General features: G+C 46.2%; 1 protein-coding gene across 1 annotated transcript in view; it reads right to left on the bottom strand.

The window, feature by feature from the left end:
* The window catches only part of DCBLD2 (discoidin, CUB and LCCL domain containing 2), an 80,487-nt gene extending 60,959 nt beyond the window's left edge, over positions 1–19,528 (bottom strand). Inside the window, exons 1-2 of the mRNA XM_023623934.2 lie at positions 19,045–19,528; positions 3,387–3,614 (exon numbers count right to left, since the gene is read on the bottom strand). Coding sequence (XP_023479702.1) covers positions 3,387–3,614; positions 19,045–19,213 — 397 coding nt within the window. The 5' untranslated portion in view covers positions 19,214–19,528. The remainder of the gene's footprint in view (positions 1–3,386; positions 3,615–19,044) is intronic.
* Positions 19,529–20,232: the final 704 nt, after the last annotated feature.

The raw sequence follows: 20,232 nt of genomic DNA, 5'->3' as shown, positions 1-20,232 counted from the left end.
GTAAGTGTAAGTGGGCACACACGCACTCCCATGTTTCTCCTTCTAGAGAACGCTTTCTCCTTCAGCACCTACTCAGCCTTAAAATGCTCAGCTTCTCAGCTAGATCTCCACCTACGATTTCCATCCTCCCCAAAAAGGTTATTTCAAATGGAAACTTTAAGCAAAATCCAGGAGGCAAATATATAAAATAGAGTAGGAAAAGGTTACAAATAAGCAAAGATTTTTCTTTTTAACGTTTGTTTTTAAATTTCATCTTTGGACTAATTATCAATAATATCCAGAGGGGAAACGATGCTAGGAGCTGTCTACAGGCCAATGAAAAGATGTCTAAATATTAAGAGAGGAAAAAACAACTTGCAAAATAGTTTGGAGATATATATTTGTATATGTACAGAAAAAGTTAAGATGCATAACAAATAAATTTTTTACTTCAATTACCATCTTTACAGAGCAACTACTATGTCTCAGACACCAGGAATTAAAGAACCAAAAGGAAAAGTAAAATTCAAGGCACAATGGGATTTTCTCATTCCAACACGATCCGCCTCCGGAAGGGGCGGAGTGGAGACCCCTGAGCTGACGCCGTCCCGTCACGGCGCACACCTGTCTGTCGGGGCAACAGGCACCACGACCCCCAGGAATTTCACAGATTTCTGCTCTGGACAGTTTAGCAATCAGAAAGTAGTCACATGAAATCATAATAAACTCGTATATTTAAATAATGCTACACATTATTATCCCTTCTAAGAGAACAGAAAATAACTGCCCAACCGCCAAGGAAGCCAGAAGCGCGTATCGGTTAAAACACATTCGAGGGGATTTATGATTAAAGAACGATTCCTTGAGAAACCACGCTCCCTTCATTTTCTTTTCCCGATTATTCCATAATACCTTTATACCATAACACCAACATTCCATAATTCTCAGGGGAAAAAAATCCCCCAAATAACACCTATAGACACAACCCAAAAATCTAAGCTTTACACCAAAATAAGAACCATTTGTATAGGGAAAGGCAGCTCATCTGGGCCGGCTCTTTTCAGAAGGGGCAGCGGGAAGAGCTGACAGAGGACAGGACGCTTCATCTCCGCTGTCGCTGGAGTCTGGACCCCACACATCCGCCTCCATCCTGTAGCTCTCTGCATTCTCACCTTCACCAGAGCATCCAACGCCGCTCTCGGATGATCTTTACTTCTCTGCGATGTCAGGAAAGTGACCTTCCTCCCACTAAACATAGGCGGCTACCCAAATGGAGGACCAGTGGGACACGGTAGGTGGTGACGAGGGCCAAACAAAATCCAACAGGAACGCCCTCGCTCGGGGCCCTGGACCTTCCTGCAGCTCTCCACTCCCGAGTGGGGAGAGAGAACACGGGAGACGAGAAGAGCAGGGTGAGGGAGAGCCGAGGTTGACCGCACACCTACCCCATCCCCAGCCCTGCGAAGCCCTATCCATTTAACCCTCCGACGGCGCAGCCAACGACTCAAGTCCAGGCACGGCGGCCGAGCACCGGCTGGAAGGACTCAGCACGGGAGGCCCGGAGCTGCGACGAGAGCCCTGGGAGCATTTAAAGCCGGGGCTCAACACCTTCCCCACGTCTCTCCTCCCCCGAGCGAGTGACAGTACTCACTGTCCAAACGCGGAGCCCTCTTGTCTATTTTCATTGAAAAACAACACTTTTCATCATGGAAATTTTCAAAACTACACAAAAGCAGAGAGAGGAGGGCCAAGCACCCCCCGGGCCAGGCTCGGCTTCTCCCACAGGTCATCTTACTGCACAGACCCCTGCCCGCCTTTCTTCCTGAGACGCTTAACACAAACCACGACATTTCGTGAGAACTTGAGAATGTCTCACAAGCAGAACGTGAGAAAATAATTATAACATTACCACACCAAAAACAATCGTTCTTGACTACCACCGAACGCCCAATTCCTCTTAAAATTTCTGATTATCTTAAAAATGTCTTCTTGCCGTCGGTTAACTCGAATCACGATGCAAACGAGGTCCGCACGTCACTTTCGGGAGCCGCATCTCCGTGGACACCAGCTCCCGCCACCTCCTCCCCTCTTTTTCTAAAATGCCATTTACACACAGTCTCACAGAGGACAAACGTTTCTCGAGCTCCTTCATTTCCTGTCAACTGCTCAGGGCCGCATCGGACTGGGGTCCCTTTTCTCACGGTGCTGCAAGACTGCTCAGGGTCCCCGCCGCCCTGCCGCCCGGCCCAGCAGGCAGTGAGCACCCAGTTCTCTGGCATCGGTGCCACGGCGACAGCGTTTCTAGATCCGCAGGCGATGTGATGTGAGTTCCTACAGCCCACCTGAGACCACACAGTCCTGGCAACGAGCACGTGGTGATCAGGCCACCAGGCTAATCGAGAGCCGACGCAGAGACAGCCCGGGCATCAACCCGCAGCCAGGGAGGCGGGCTGGGAGCTGTCCTCTCAACGGGCCCAGAGGAGAGGGCCGGGGAGGAGGCCAGAGGACGAGGGTGACGCTGAGAGAACACGGTCCGGGCTCCAGAGACAGTGTACACACTGGTTCCAACAAATGTCTCCACAGGAACTCAGAGAGTTCCAGACCTCTTCATTTTATGTCAGGTCACCACAATAGCCTTACAAACTTCCCCACCTTTCTTAAGAGAAAGGCGCTGATCTCTAAGCCAGAGGTCCTCAACCTGACCGCAGAGTCGATCTCCTGGGAGGCTGTAGAATACTGAGGCGCGGGTCCCACCCATTCGACTATGACGCAGTTGGTCTTGCATGGGAACCAGGTTTACAGGATTATTTAAAAGTTTTCCAGATGACGCTGATCTTAGTTGAGAATAACAACAAGAGCAGCTGATATTTACTAAGCATATATTATGCGTTAGGTTCTGTTCTAAGCACTTTACATGTACTAGTTCATTCCCTATTTTACAATTGAGGAAACAGAGACGTCAGGTAACTTGACCAAGGTCACACAGCAAGCTAATAGCAGAGTTAGAATTTAATACCAGGAAGTTTTGATCCAAAACCCATGCCCTTAATCACCATGACATGCTGCCTCCTACGCATGGATTACACTTGTCTTCTTCTGCAAATAAAATGATCAAAGAAAAACAAATAAAAAATGAGATAATTAACTTCCACCTTCTTAGAAGTGGTATAGCAGCATCTTGTGACAAAGGTATCAACACACACAAGCTTATCAGAACAGTAAATAAAAAGACAGGAATCTTCTCTTCCAAAAGGAGATTCAAACTTGAGATTTCCACACGTTTTCAATAATTTCCCACATATCCTCCTCTACAGCATAGTTACTCAACAGGAAGTAGCAAAAACTGCTTTAGTTTTAAAACTCAGGCAATAATGTATTACATGGACATTTACAAGAAAACTTCCTACCTATTTCAGTTCTGCTGACTCCAATTCCATTATAAATTCTCAAGTAATTAAAGTGACAAGAATCAGAATCTTCGATGTCAAAGTCACCGAATCTGAAGCGCACTCTGTCCCCAGGCCTCACGCGGATCTCCCACTCGCACACAGTGCTGTTGGGGTAGGTGTGCGGGTAGTTGATGGACGCAAGTGTTCCACTTTCAGGGCCGAGCACGGTGTGGCCACATCCGTCACCTTTAACAGAAGTAAAAAGAACGATCAGTTATTCTTCCATCTTTAACTTACTCTATAAACAAGCAAGACTTTGTTGTCAAGCTTTTAAAATATGTAAGACATCAGATCTCTTATGCCACCAATACTTTCCCTACACGAGATAAAACAGATGACACATTCTCAGCGTGTCTACTCGCAGGAGCCAGCAGCAGCCAGCTGAGGTCACAATAATCCACGACTACCTTTGTAATCCAAGAGTTCAAAGCACTTTGCAATCTGAACAAATAGAAGTAAACACAGCTTACAATCAACATATATACACGTCATGATAAATCCAATCCTCAAAACAGTATCAATTCATAGTCATTGTTCAAAGGAAACAAACATAAAAACAGAAGTATGTGAGCAGCTTCATCTACTTATTTACAAACATCACAAACCCCCTCTAAACTCCGAGATGCTGAGGGGTCCCTAACAGCACTTTATGCTAAAGATGGTGCAGATTATTGACCACATCACACGCTGCAAGTCACTCCTTCCTGAAGGCGTTAAAGCGACAGCTAATGACACTTAATTTTACATTCCACTGAAATTCAACTTTTGAGTAGCCCCTCTCCAAAAGCCTCATTTTTCCCCATAGAATGATGAGAAAAAGTAAGAGTTTAATGGCTAAAGATTTGGAAAAATGAATGTCATATTTTGGTAGCAGCATTATTTGTTCCAGAAATTTCTTCAGTAACTGGATATGGAAACAGATAACATATTGATTGTAAAAATTCAAATATTTGCATCTTTCCTTTTATCATTAAATTTGCTATTTTGCTGAGCACCTAGAAGGAGGCGTGTAACGTTGATTAAGATGTTTCAGCTGCTGCTCCAACTGTACAATTCAGAGTTCCTTAACAAGCGGATTCAAATGAATCCCTTCCTTTTCTTTCTTTTACCTTTTTTTAATTGAGATCATAATGGTTTATAACCGTGTAGTTTCAGGTGCACATTATTATATATCAGTTTCTGTATAGACTGCATCGCACTCACCACTGATAGTCTAGTTTTCATCCGTCACCATGTATGAGTGCCCCTGTACCCCTTTCGCCCTCCCCCACCGCTTCCCCTCTGGTAACCACTAATCTGTTCTCCTTGTCCATGTGTTAGTTTATCTTCCACACACGAGTGAAATCATGTGGTGTTTGTCTTTCTCTGTCTGGCTTATTTCACTTAACATAATACCCTCAAGGTCCATCCACATCATTGCAAATGGGACAATTTTGTCTTTTTTTTTGAGGAAGATTAGCCCCGAGCTAACATCCGTGCCCATCTTCCTCTACTTTATATGTGGGACACCTGCCACAGCATGGCTTGCAAAGCAGTGCCATGTCCACACCCAGGATCCGAACCACCAAACCCTGGGCCACCGAAGCAGAACGTTCAAACTTAACCACTGTGCCACCAGGACAGCCCTTGTCTTTTTTTAATGGCTGAGTAGTATTCCATCATATTAGAAACCACCTCTTCTTTATCCACTCATCAGTTGATGGGCAGCTGGGTTGCCTCCACTTCTTGGCTATTGTGAAAAATGCTGCCATGAGCACAGGGGTGCATAAGTCTCTTTGAATTGTTGATTTCAAGTTCTTTGGATAAACACCCAGTAGTGGGATAGCTGGGTTGTATGATATTTCTATTTTTACTTTTTTGAGGAATCTCTATACCCATAATGACTACACCAGTTTGCACTCCCACCAGCAGTGTGTGAGGGTTCCCTTTTCTCCACACCCTCTCCTACATTGTCTTTTCTTGTCTCATTAATTACAGCCATCCTAACAGGTCTAAGGTGATATCGCATTGCAGTTTTGATTTGCATTTCCCTAATTATTAGTGATGTTAAACATCTTTTCAGGTGCCTGTTGGCCATCTGTTATCTTTGGAAAAATGTCTGCTCATATCCTCTGCCCATCTTTTGGTTGGGTTGTTTGTTTTCTTGTTGAGTTGTATGAGTTCTTTATGTATTTTGGAAATTAACCCCTCGTCAGATATATGATTTGCACATATTTTCTCCCAGTTGGTGGGTTGTCTTTTTGTTTTGTTCCTGGTTTCCTTTGCCTTGCAGAAGGTTTTTAGTCTGAGGTAGTCCCGTTTGTTTATTTTTTCTTTTGTTTTCCTTGCCTGAGTAGACATGGTATTTGAAAAGATGCTGCTAATACCAATGTCAAAGAGAATACTGCCTATATTTTCTTCTAGCAGTTTTATGGTTTTGGGTCTTACATTCAAGTCTTTAATCCATTTTGGGTTAACTTTTGTGCATGGTGTAAGACAATGATCTACTTTCATTCTTTTGCATGTGGCTATTCAGTTTTCCCAGCACCATTTGTTGAAGAGACTTTCCTTTCTCCATTGTATGTTCTTGGCTACTTTGTCAAAGATTAGCTGTCCATAGATGTGTGGTTTTATTTCTGGACTTTCAATTCTGTTCCACTGATCTGTGTGTCTGCTTTTGTGCCACTGCCATGCTGTTTGGATCACTATGGCTCTGTAGCTCATCTGAAGTCAGGGATGGTGATGCCTCCAGCTTTGTTCTTTTTCTCAGGATTGCTTTGACAATTTGGGGTCTTTTGCTGTTCCATATAAATTTTAGGATTCTTTGTTCTAGTTCCATGGAGACTGTCATTGGGATTGCACTGAGTCTAGAGATTGCTTTAGGTAATATGGACATTTTAACCATGTTTTTATGCTTCCAATCCATGAGCATGGAATATCTTTCCATTTCTTTGTCTTCTTCAATTTCTTTCAATAATGTCTTATAGTTTTAAGCATATAGGCCTTTGACCTCTTTGGTTAAATTTATTCCTAGATATTTCACTCTTTTTGTTGAGATTATAAATGGGACTGCATTCTTGACTTCTCTTTCTGCTAGTGAATGAATCTCTTTCTAACAGAAAGATAAATACATGCCCATAAAATGATAGTATTTTCTCCTTCAAAAGAGCTATTTATAATCACCTTTTGGAATAGCTGAATACTTACACAGAAAACTGTATTAAAAGTGACACTGCTGCGTTTTAACCTCAATATGGATATGGATGGCCGTAAGAGAATTTCCTATTATCTTGATTTATTATTTTAAGAACAGTGCAGTGCTGCTCTCACTTACTAAAACAAACCACAGCTTTAGAAGACTGTGAAGAAAGACTTAACATAGTATCTAGCAAGAAATAGTTGCAAAATAACTTTATTAATTGAATGAATAGGAAACTGTACATTAATCTGTGGAAAAAGTAATTTTAAACTAGTCTCAAAACTAACTTTAATGAAGGAACAAATGTTTACCTAGATTCTGATGACAATACTTCGTATCCTTTGCTGATAAAGAAGTTTTATTCTCAAATCCGCACTAGCATTGTTACTTAGTCTACTTTTAAAGGTCAATACGAGCAATCTGCTTCCTACACGACTCTCTCTCAGATAAAGTTTAATGCTGATTAAAGCAAAGCTCTATCTTCACACCAGCTTTCACTCCAGGCTCAAGAGCCAGGCTTCGCAGCCCAATAATACACCACCACACAAGGGCACCATGAAACAGCCATGAATTTTACACCATACACCCACCCATCTGCAAATATCAAACTTAGAATGTGATACAACTCAGAGGAAAAAAAATAACCGCCAACTTCCCCTGAAACTACCATGAAAATACCTTGAATATCTCTGCTGGATATCATCTAAATTTTAAAAATAGGGATATAAAACCTCCACTGTGAGAATAAATGAACTGTAATATAAATAACTTTTGAACAATCATTAATATTTTTCCTCAGAGAGAAAAACAACTACCCTGAGACAGAGTTTCTAACATTATGAAACCAGTCTGAAATGTTCTCTTACTACAGAAAAGATGAAAACGTGCTTTCTGGAAGTGTTTCAGTCTTTAAAAGTAGCCGCTGAATAAACAAAATAACTTAAAATGTAAATGCATTTCTTTAGTAAATGGAAACTCAGGCAGCTTTTTCAGCACTTGGAAGTGTTGATGGATTCTACAAAGTCAACAATTTCCCACCCGCAGCTGAATTCGCAGCTGAATTCCTGACTCAGCAGACCCTCCCATTTAGGTATTCCCGCAGGCTATTATTTAACTTAAGGTTGTCATTTTAAAACGAATTTTACAAAAAGAGGACAAGCAGAGTGTTAGAAGTAATTTTTAGATGTCTTTATGCTCATATTTATGTTTGATTTTCAGTAAACACAGAAAATGTTTCTTGCCCTTTCCTCTATAAAGCATAATTTCTATAAAAGTTAACAAAATAAATACTAACTGATGAAAAACAGGACTTCTGTGTGCACGCTGATGAAGAAAACAATAAAAATGGAGCTTTTTCAGTATCTCGTGTAGGGGGAGGGCATGAACAGTCCACGAGTAACGTGCCAAGAATGTTCTAAAGTATGTGATGGCGTTCAGAGCTTGCTCCTCTCGCAAACGAGATGGGACGCACCAGAAGCCAAAGTTAGAGCGGGTCATGTTCACTGACCCTCTGTCACACGGACACGGACTGTCTCACGTTTCCAGGACTGTGGGGCCAGTTCAACCCGACCAGGTAAACAGCGCAGCCGGCCTGGCCAAACCCCTACGGCCGTGGTCAGAAGATTCCAGCCCAGAAGGAGGGCCAGGCTCACACATCCTCACCAGGCCAGCAGCCTTCAAATGTTTCCTGTTAGTCAAAGTAAGAAACCCCTTTACATTGAGACCCTCCTCACTGCTGCACACACACTCCTGACCCACGAAGGCCCCGCAGGCTGAGAAACACTGTCCTGGGCATCCAGGGGGCAAACAGTGACTCCCAGATCAAAGAAGACCTCGTCCTCACTCTACCCCCTAATTAGAAAATACGCTTCCAGTTTATTTTTACAGTTCTTAGAAGTAAAGCCTATTCTACACCAAAAGGCTTAAAATATGACAAATTTAAAAGTAAAACTAGGGGCCGGCCCGGTGGCACAGCAGTTAAGTTGGCACGTTCGCTTCTCGGTGGCCCGGGGTTCACCAGTTCGGATCCCGGGTGCGGACATGGCACCGCTTGGCAAGCCATGCTGTGGTAGGCGTCCCACACATAAAGTAGAGGAAGATGGGCACGATGTTAGCTCAGGGCCAGGCTTCCTCAGCAAAAAGAGGAGGACTGGCAATAGTCCTCAAAAAAAAAAAAAGTAAAACTAAAATTGAGAATATTCAGGAGACATTTTTGATTGTCACAATTGGAGGGGCGGGTGCTCCTGGCACCTAGCAGGTAGAGGCCAGAAATGCTGCTAACCCTCTCACAAAGCACAGCCAGCCCGGGATAGAGAATGGCCCGTCCTAAATGCCAGCAGGGAGGGGCTGGAAGCACTGACACATGGCGAAGCCAGGGCGTCTCAGACAGAAGACCGGGTGACTTCCTCTGACCCAAAGGGTAGCGCTCCTTCTACCAGCTGAAGGGCAACCCAGGGGACAGCTGCCCCCAAGGTCAGCAGCTATACCAAAGAATGTCATGATTCCACTTCCCGATTTTTAAAACAAGTAAACAGAATGCTTTATTTTTCTTTACATTATAGGAAAAAAAGGTACTTTTTAGTGTACAGCCCTCGAATAATTGCTTTTCTGGATCAGGAGCTCTTAACATGAGTTTAAGAAAGGGTATAATAGGGTCAGGAGCAAGAGTCTCTGAGCTCTCTGCTTAACTCTGGGCACTGGAAGGAATAAGGATCTGCACCATGCCACACCACCTACCATCCCTCACTTTCTCAAGGCAGAACTGACAAGGAAGGCCTAACTACTACTGGAAAACAACTTTCAAAACGGTATCACAGGACCAGTCCGCAGCCTCTCATCGACAACTCCAACACCACCAGCTCCCTCCTTCTCCAACCGCATCCGCACCGTCACCGCCGCTTCCCTCTCCTCCCACACGGTCTCCACCGGACCAGAACCAACCGCGTCCGCACCATCACTGCCGCTTCCCCTCTCCTCCTCCCACACGGTCTCCACCGGACCAGAACGAACCGCATCCGCGCCATCACCGCCGCTTCCCCTCTCCTCCTCCCACACGGTCTCCACCGGACCAGAACCAACCGCGTCCGCACCATCACTGCCGCTTCCCCCTCTCCTCCCACACGGTCTCCACCGGACCAGAACCAACCGCGTCCGCACCATCACCGCCGCTTCCCCCTCTCCTCCTCCCACACCGTCTCCACTGGACCAGAACCAACCGCGTCCGCACCATCACCGCCGCTTCCCCCTCTCCTCCTCCCACACGGTCTCCACCGGACCAGAACGAACCGCATCCGCACCATCACCGCCGCTTCCCCCTCTCCTCCCACACGGTCTCCACCGGACCAGAACGAACCACAGAGGGCAGAGGCCTGTTAATGTAATTTTAATTTTATTTCAGTGGAGAAAAAACACTGGAATTTGCTCCGACTGCTCCTCTGCTTGGCTGCAGATGTACTGGGGGATTACTCACAGTACATGTGTTCACTTCCTCAGCAGGGTGTAAAGGTCACATGTGCTAAGCCAGATACAAATTTTGATACTGTTCCAGGAAAATTACTGAATAATTTTTTTACTACTTATCCCTAGAGAAAACAGAAGAACATTAAACATATTTAAATCACAATGAACTAACACAACAAAGAACACACGCTCACTTTAGGCTGCTCTCAACTCCACATCAAGTGTGTGTTTTTGGATAAATATGTGCTTGTGACACTGATTACATGTGACCCTCCAGCCACCCCATATTTTAGTCACCTTACCACTAAGAAGCAATATAAATTATGGTAATTATTGAGTTTTACTAATACGAACACTGTGTGACTTCTGAAAATACTTTAACAACAGCAAACGCCAATGCAGGAAGCTTGCACAAATATGCCGAAAATGCAGAGCAACGCAACTTCCATTACAATTGTCGTACACTATGGGAGGTTTATACTTTTCCAGTGAGGTTCCACGGACTGGTTCTATCACTGCAGACTGGTGACTCTGATTCTACTTCCTAATTTCTGGTACCTGTGACTGTACTGTCATTTGGAAAGAGTCTCTGCAGATGTAATCAAGTTAAGATGAGGTTACACTGGATCAGTGTAGACCCCAACCCATGACTGGTGTCTTTATACGAGGAGGAAAATGTAGACACAGACACAGACACAAGGAGACCACCAGTAACTACAGAGGCAGAGATGGGGATGATGCAAAGGAATCCCGCAGGCAGCAACCGCCAGAAGCTAGCAGGTGGCAAGAAGGATCCTGCCCTGCTGGCTTTGGAGAGAGCGTGGCCCTGCCGATGCCCTAACATCAGAATTCTAGCCTCTGGAACTGTGAGACCACCAGTTTCTGTCATTTCAAGCCAGCTAAGACTGTGGCACTCTTACAGCAGCCCTAGCTCTGCAGTGAAACGATCACCAGAGCGGCCAGTTTCCGAGTGCCGAAAGTCGCCGGCTCCCTCGCCAGCTGTGGCCTTCCCCAGCAGTGGGCATCGCCGGCCCTTCCCTCCTTCACTCATGCCTCCCTCCCTCCTTCAAACTCTCCTGCTCCATCTGAGTTCTTTTGACTCTCTAACTGCAACTTGTCCGGCCTCTGGGCTGCTTATCTTCCCACTACCGCCTGCTGGCGGGCTGCCCCTCCGAGCTCCTCCCCACCTCGTCCCCTACTGGGCAACCTCGCCAACGCCAGAATTTCAGCTGCTGCCGAAATGGAGAAAGCACCACAGCGCTTCAAACTCAACGCATCCCAGGCATTCAGGGAACACCTTCCACGTGCCAGGCACTGTACCAGGTGCTAGGCATAACAATAAAAATGACAGACGAGGCCCCTGTCCTTAGAGAGGGCACAATATAGTGGGTAAGACAGACGCAGCAAGTAATTTCAGGGGTGACAAGGACTGCAGGGGAGTACCAGGGGCTTTAGGGGGTGTGTGGGTATGTATGTGTGTGTGTGTGTGTGTGTGTGTGTGTGTGTGCAGAATGAATAGCAGTTAACTAGGCAGAAATCCTAGTGATTGAGGGAGGTGGAGAACAGAGAAAAGAGGAGGATTCCAGAAAGAAAAAAATGAGTAGCATTTGATTGACTCTCTGCTCTCTCAAATTCAACTGGCCATTAAGTTTTGTACTTTCCATCTCCTTAGCGTCTTTGACCCTGGTCCCTCTGAACAGTGCAGGCCCCTGCAACAGCAGCTCTCCAGCAGGCGGCCCCACTTCCTCTCCTTCCTCCCCCTGCTGTCCACACTGCTGCCAGGGTTCCTCAAACACCAGCTGGGTCACGCAGAGCCCTCATGGAAAACTCCTTCAACTGCTTCCCGCTGATGACACAATAAAACCCAAACTCTTCAGCACAGACACAAAGCCCATTATAACCTGGCCCCCAACTCTCTTTCTGGTTTCATCTCCGAACTTTTCCCACAACCTCCTGGTGACTCCCCACCTGCTCCACGCTCTCCTCTGTGCCACTGCACGTGCTATTCCACTCTGCAAAAGTAATGTCCTTCCTTGTCATTCCACCCAGCAAACACCTACTCAATGTTACCTCCTTTGGGAAACCTTTCTGAAGCCCTGGTCTTTCCCTCCATTTCCATTATCAAAATCCCTTTCCTTACTTATATGCTTAATCACGGATATGTCAGTTTACAGCATGAGGCGGTAAAACAGCCAGGCAGGCAGAGCATTCTCCTCGCCTCCGCAGGCCTCCATGCAGACACAACGCAGTCTCAGTGCACACTGCTGAATTTAGAAAATAACAACCCCAGACGAGCCCGGGGCAGGCACCCGGCTGGCGAGCGACAGAGAGAAAGTGCCTGGGCTGCAGAGTCCAACAGACGTGACTTAAGTCCTAGCCCTGCCCGCTCTGGGACCCTGGGCACTTAACCTCTACAAGCCTCCAGACCCTCACTGCACATGGGGACAACATCACCCATGGGCCAAAGTAATCGTGAGGGTTCAGGAAGAACTATGTAAGACATAGGGACTCTTCATAAAGGTGAACACACTTCCTGCCTCTGTCCTTCTAGCCGCTCCCTTAGCCTTCTGGAAACCGCCCTGCACTTTCTCAACAGTTTCCATATGACCTCATGCCCCCTGGTTAGTGGACTGGTCCAGGGCTGGGTACTGACTCACACTGGGCCAACATGAGGCCAGCTCACCCTTCCCTCCAATTTCTGGACCTTGCACATTAGGGAAAATCCCAGAATCTCTCCAGGGTGGAAGCTGCAAGCCTTGAGGATTGCCAGCAGCCATGCATCCTTCCACGCAGAGGAAACCAGCCCGAAGCAAGAGCAAGACGAAGTGGAGTCCTCGGTGCCTGAGTCCAGGCACACGCCCGCTTTCCCCCGGCTCAGGTGGGTTCAGCTCTTACAAAGACTCCCCGGTTACCTCGGAATGCTCCTGACACTTTTCCCTTCCACTTTAGGCAGATCTGGATCTCTGTTCCCTATGACTTCAAGAGCCCTAAAGAAAAACCCTCTTCCTCCACCCAGGAAACAAAAGGTCTGTCTCACACTCAGACCCAGACAGTTAGCTTCTAGGAGATGGCTTCCAGAGTAACCAGAAACGAGGGCCTGCCAGGAGAGACAACCCAGGAACCTGAAAATGCTGAGGTGGCGATCAGAGAAAACAGAAACATATCAACAGGCAGGAAGCGGGAGGTCAAAGGCACAAAGGGAGCGGGAGAGAAAGCGGAGGTCAAAGGGACGGGTGAAACCAGCACTGAGGTCGGGTGAAACCAGCACTGAGGTCGGGTGGTGGGAGGCCACGCAAGGAGGCCTCCTGTGGACAGCCACGCCTGCCGTCAGGCTCCTCCATCGCAGGTCTGCCCCTCCCTGGGCTGGGGTGCAGCGTCCCGAAACAGTATTGGGATGGGGTAACGGGCAGGAGGGAAAAGCATTGTGTCTAGGCAGAAAGGAAATGTGAAAATGGAGATTTTAGTTGCAGAGTAAAGAGAAATGACATTTTCATTCACATATCGATTCACTTATTGAACAAAACTTACCAACTATCCAAACAGACCTGATCCCAGCCCTCGTGGGTTACATATTTAAAAATGTTCACAGTGGTCAGTGGATCCCAGAAGTTGGTGTGGCCAGTACCTCCATCCAGGAGTGTCTGACTCCAAAGTCTCCTGCTTTCAAAGTCCACTGAAGTAAAACACAGTGATGACAAAGCTCTCGGGTTCTTCAGAGTAAACCCAAACCCAAGCAAAACAAAGCCAAACGTCCAACGGTTTAAACGGCAGTTTCAGTAGAGCAGGAGCTAGACTGCAAGGGTGAGCAAAATTTGCTGCGTGCGACACCGAGAAGGGTACCGCAGAATCTACTGCTGAGAAAGCCCGCCACCGAGAAAAGCAGAGATTTAGGACACCTGGAAGCAAACAGCTGAAAAGAAAGACCTATGAGAGCCAGTGGTGTTTTCAGCTCGTTTCCAGGTAGAGTGAGAACGGCCAGCGGAGGCTGCCTGGTGGAGCAGCGTCCTGCACACATGGCAGAGACGGTGTCAGGAGAAGGAAGGGGGCAGGAGGCAGGCAGACCGCAGGGATGAGGAGCAGGGCAGGAGACAAAGCAGCTCCGTGACAAGGCTGGGTAGTCACAACCTGCTGCTGGGCAGGAACCCCCACCCGAGATTCCATTAACAGCCCTCATTTGTGGTGGATCCAACCCTCACAGCCACACGACTTCATCCAGGAACTCCGAGCTATCCAGAACCAGGGAAAGCAGAGGATATAGATACAATAAAAGAAAGAAGAAAAAAGAAAAAAAAGTTCTCTTTGTGATGAGAACTCAGGATTGACTCAACAACTTTCCTACCTAGCACACAGAAGGGTCAGCTATGGTCATCCTGTGGATGCCCCATCCCCGGTGCTTATTCATCTATAACTGGACATTTGTTCATCTGACCCCCTTCTTCCAGCATTTGGTGTTGACTGCAGACTTGCATGTGTCCCACTCAGCAGAAGCTGTGCAGGGACCCCCCGGCGCACTCTCCTTAGCAGTTGAGGGAGCTTGCCCCTTGGGGTCTTCCCCCTAATTCAAGTAGCTACTCAAAGCTTCTCTTCCAACTAGATACCCTTCAGAGTGCAGGCTGGCCTAGTAGGTGTTGCTTTAGCTGCCTTTTAAGACCACCCCATTTCTCACCCGCTCAATGGACACTGACATTCATTAAATGCTAGTTTATCTGAATATCTATATTTTCCATCCTCATGAATTATATTTAGTCCACATAATGATCCAGACAATTAGCATGACATATGTTTCTCAGCTAATATTTTGAACAGAAATGCTTTCTCAAAGATCCTATCCTAAATGAAGAATTTAATGAATTGGAATAAATAATCTAATAACAGTTGTGAGCAAAATAGTCATTACTTCATAAGTAATGAATTATTTATGTGATGAATGAAAATGTGATGAATTATTACATTTTGAAATTTTGGTCTTGCTGTATTTTGTAAGCATGCTTATGTGGGCTAAATTAGCCTGCAAATGAATTTTAACATGGTATGTCCACAGAACATAATACAGCAGTATTAAAATACAACCACATAAGATTACATGAGTGTGTGAATACGGAATTGTAAGGAATATAAAAATTCTAAGTTGACAGATTGGGGATAGAACTGTGGATAATTATTTAAGTTTTTGGGTTTGAGTTACAATCAGTGTTATCTGTACAACATTTTAAAAAATACAGTGCGAAGGCCATAAGGTTGTTATAAAGTAAATCGAATCCATGAGCCACAAGAAAAACTGCCAAGTGGTCTCACTTCATACTTCAACGAGCACGTGTAGCAAATATCACTCTCTCTCGGGAGCTTTTCCTAATCCTCCTAATTTTATGTCATCATTCTACATCCTTCCAACTAATCTAGAGCTGGAAGCAGAACCTGTCCGCAAGCATTCAATGAACACCCACATTACCACCCAACCCGCACGGCCCAGGTTCACGCTGTCAAGGATAGTCCTCCGCTAAAAGCCACCTCCATGTAAACCCAGCCTTTCCTCCTCATCTGTGATCCAAGTATTTCTCGGAAATTAATTAGTTCATCTGTCATTTATTTCTAGGACTGGTACTTTCACTTATCCCAATTGCACTATTTTAAGATTTTTTTACGTTGAGCTCCTAGAATGAAGCTCAGATGTTCAAATAGAATTTTTAGCTATCTCCTTTTTCTGCTGCTTCTAATCTCCATTGTGCAAAATTAAGCAGAAATACAGCAGAAAAAGGATGCTTTGATTTTTGCCTCTGAAGAAAACTACATGTAAGAGCCCTAATGTTTTATCACACCAAGAAAAGACAAGCAAAAATTCTAAGTTAACCTAATATCAATACCAGAAATAATTACAGACACTCTTGGCTGAGAGAGACGTGCTTTTCACTTCTGTCAACTCACAAATATTGTTCAAAAAATATTTCCCTGCATCACAAGCAAATAAAGGTATTACTTGACAGAACATACATTTTTTTCACACATTAGTTCCAAATATAGAATTGAATAATTCTTTTTAAGAAAGAATCTGATTTGTTCCATAGATTTACTAAATCAGCAAAGAAAAATCAATACTTTCATAAACATTTCATATTAATAGGCATGAACAAATCAGTCATCATAAATTTTTAAAATTAATTCCCCGATATTTAACCACATTCAAATAATATTCTAAGCCAGAAGGGAGGCAGGCCCTCCATGACGCAGATGAGGAGGCTGAGCTCTCAGAGCAGGTGACACAAGCCCAACAGTCACGATGTAAACCGAGACATAAATTCATTCACAGGAGACTCCCAACTTCCTATGAAGTAAATTTATTACATAGCAAATATGCAATCAGCATCATAAGTTTCTCCAATGTAAGTTTTTAGAAGACATCCATTTTACAGAAGAAAATGCTTTCAATAAAAAATTTTGAAGATGAACTTAATATAAAATTTAGAACTCAAAAACACACAAATATAAGCTGTATCTAAAACACCATCATAGCAAAATAGATGTGAATAAATAGAATCTATTTATAAATATATTAATGAAATGAGATTGGTCAAAGTGCATCTCTGCTGTGAAAGGTTCCCAAGTTTTCAGACCAAAGATAAACTTTATTCTGAGCCAAATAAAAAGCAAAACTACTCTGTCAGCAGGAAATCTGCTGAGGAACTCCTATGTATGGCATTAACGAGAATGAGGGTAATACCTTCTGCTACTTCAAAACGACATCTGAAAGATTACAAAAAAAATCCTGAAGCAGAGTTCTATCTCAACATACACATTAAAGGCATTTCCACCTAGACTAGCAGAGGAAAAACAATCTACACAACACAAAACACTGTAGCACGGCTTATTTTTTCTGACTATATGCAAATTGCAGAAAATCTGGAAAAGCATAAAGAACAAATTACAAGTCTACCAACAAAAGACACCTGTAGTCATTTTACCACTGCTTCCTTCCAGTATTCTTCCTAAGACTTCTCACAAAGTGAAACCTCTGGCTCGCACCTTACCATCGCAACATGCAGCCCTTCCTGTTAGTGAAAATTCTCCAGGCGCCTTACAGCACTGCTGCTCATTCTGAAGTCAGCCCTCGTTCCAGCTCAGAGAGGGAGTCCCAGCGGACCCCGAAGGCCCTCTGTCAGACTAGGGAGACTCCGGTTTAGAAGCAATTCCACCACAGACTACGTCAGGGTTCTTCAGGTAAAGCAGAATCTTTAACAATTAGGAGGAATTGGAATTCCACACAATTCCTGAGTTTTCAGGTGATGTATACCTGGCTCGCCCTTCCTTCGTCAATTTAGTAAGCTCAAGATTAACAATGATAAGTAGTTACACCTGTACTAGGGTTTTCTCTTTGCAAAACTCCTCCGTACCATCATTCCACTTTCATTAAGCTATGAAATAGGTATGTATTCTCATATCATGGATGTAGAAAACTGAAGTACAAAGAAATTAAATGACTTAACAAAATTTACCCAATCAACTTAGAAAAACTGGAAATCAAGTCTTGTAAATTACTGACATCATTTCTTTTTGTGTTAATCTACATTGATGTTTGTGTGAGATGACACTGTGAAAGAGAAACATATGTTAAAATGCTCTGGTAAAACCCGAAATTAAACCTTAAAAAAAAAATAAGGTAATGCTGCATCTTTAATTAGACCCAGCTTAAGAAGTGCTAAAAACAAGGCAATCGTCTCATCTGGGGGGAGTCATCCAACTGATTCCATACTGTTCAAAGATTTTTTTTAACATGACATCAACACTTTCAGATCTAAAAATACGCAAAACAGGGTATTCTGCTTGTGTGGTTACATTCCTTTCTGTATCAAGGCATCTTATATTTTTTGTGTCTCAATTTCCTTACATTTGAAATGGGATAAATAACAATATCTATCTCACCTGGCTGTGGTGAAGATTGAGTGAGTTAAGACACACACACCACTTAGTAGTGTGCCTGCCACAAAGTAAGATAATCCAGCTAAAACTCAATGCTTGGCATCTAAATTTTAAGTAACACTGCAGAAATGTGCCTGGATCTAACAGGTCAGTTTACCAAACGCATTTTTTCCTTACATAGAAAGATCCTATTTCCACATCCTTGTCAAAGTTTCAGCTTCTTCATACCGACAGGCTTGGGGCCAGGATTCCATCTTTTAGTGAAAACCATGAGAGCAACTTAAGCTGGACATAAACGAGGAGATCAATTTTGAAAAGTCCTCCCAGCAATAAGTAACAACCCAATCCTTATCCTTCTCACTGCAGTAAAGTGGGAAAGCAATGTAAAATGTGTTCATTAACTGATGCCAAACTGATTCAAAAACTGCGGTTCGCTGCCTGAAAGAGAGTACCAAAAAGGGGGGGGGAAATCAGCCCTGCATTCTCTTTCCATTATGGTGATTATTCAATAAACAGTTGTGCTGGCTTCTGGAATAGGTTTTTCAAAGACTGTAGATGGAAAAAAAGTTTTGTCACTTTCTGGAAGGGGTGAACGCTCCTTCTGGGCAACAGCACCCAGTGTCTGACCGGGCAATCTAGACCAGCATCCTGAGCAACAGGCAAGGATCATAAAGGACCCCTCCTGAATGCGAGGCTCAGAGACACCCAGAATCAGTCTCGTTAGCTTCTGAACGGATGGTAACTACCGCCACTTGCCTTTAAACGGGTTTAAGATGCTATTCAACGACCTTATCTTTCTCTTCTGTCCATAGATCCATTTGGCTTAACTTCAGGGGTCACATCTCCAAAACTTTTTTGCTCCCGAAGATTTTCCCCAGAAGAAGAATTCAATAACCAAAAAGGAGGCTTTCATTGCAGGGTCTCCCTTCTCTCTTTTCGGGAAAATGAAGGGCCTTGCCAAAAAGTAACGCCGCGCCAACCTGGGGGCCAACAGGCAGAGCCCACCCTCGCCGCTCCAGCCCGCGCATCCCGGCCGCGCCCAGCGCCCCGCGCCCCGCGCGCGCTCACCTTGCTGCGCCCCGGCGTCGTCGAGCAGCAGGAGCAGGAGGAGCAGAGGCATGGGGAAGGAGGAGGAGCAGTGGCGAGGGCGGGCGCGGGGCCGGGAGGCGGGGGACGCGGCCCGGGCTCCGCGACGGTGCGGGCGGCGCCCGGCTCTCACCGCCGCCCGGCTCGCCATCGCGGCGGCCGGCAGCCCGCCTGCATAGTGCGGGCGCCCCGGGCCGCTGCACCGGGCGAGGCGGCGGCGGGGGCGGCGCGGGACCCTCCGCTCGCTCGGCGTTCGCCGCCCCCTCCCTCCCTCGTGCCGTCCCTCGCTCCCCGCCCCGGGAACCCGGACGGAGCGCGGGCCGGGCAGCGAGGGGCGGTGCTCGGGCCCGGAGAGCAGCTGCGGCGGAGCTGGGGAGCCTCCCGCGCCGCGTGCCTCGGCCCGACCCCGCCGCGCTCGCCAGCCGCCCGCTCCCTCGCGCTCCCTCTCGCTCCCTCTCGCGCGCTGGCCACGCCCCCTTGTCCCGCCACGGCCAATCCGCGGTCGCCCCTGGCCCCGCGTTGCCCAATCAACACGCTCTCCCCTCGGTCGACCCGCCAGCGCCCGGCCCACTCCTGGGGCGCCCCGCCCCCCGTCCCTCTCCTCCAATCCGCGCGGCCTCGGGAAGCGTCCCACCCGCCTCCTCCAATCCTGGCCCGCCCCCGCGCTCGGGCCCCCGCCCCCGCCCCCGCCCGCCCGGGCGCTGTTATTGTTGGGACCGCTGCCCGAGCCGCTCCCGCGGGGCCGGCCGCCCGCCTGCCCTGCTCGATGACTTCCGGCCTCCCCCCAATCCCGCTCCCCCTCCATCCCACCGGCCCTCTCCCCGCTGGCTCCTCCCCGCCGCGCATCAGGCCACTGGAAGGGGTGGGGAGCCGTGGTCCCGGATGGTTTCAGCCGGAGCTGCGTGTTGGGGACCTTTCTTTTAAAAATAGCGGAGCGTGTTTTTTATTAAAAGTACAGCTAGTTGATGCAGCAACTCCGAGTTGCAATAACAGATACAGTGTTCGATTTAAAAAATATGTTTTTCCTGTTTCCTGTGCCTTATCCTATATTTACTATATTGGAGAAACAAAAAAATGAATATAACAAGATCCATGTCCTCAAGGCGGTTAAACCCCACATCCTAACGTTCATAAAGCCGTTCCACCGGGAGTTGTTGCTTGCTATCTACC

Source organism: Equus caballus, chromosome 19 (assembly GCF_041296265.1).
Source record: "Equus caballus isolate H_3958 breed thoroughbred chromosome 19, TB-T2T, whole genome shotgun sequence".
NCBI lineage: Eukaryota > Metazoa > Chordata > Mammalia > Perissodactyla > Equidae > Equus > Equus caballus.
This window is presented reverse-complemented; position numbering and strand designations above follow the sequence as displayed.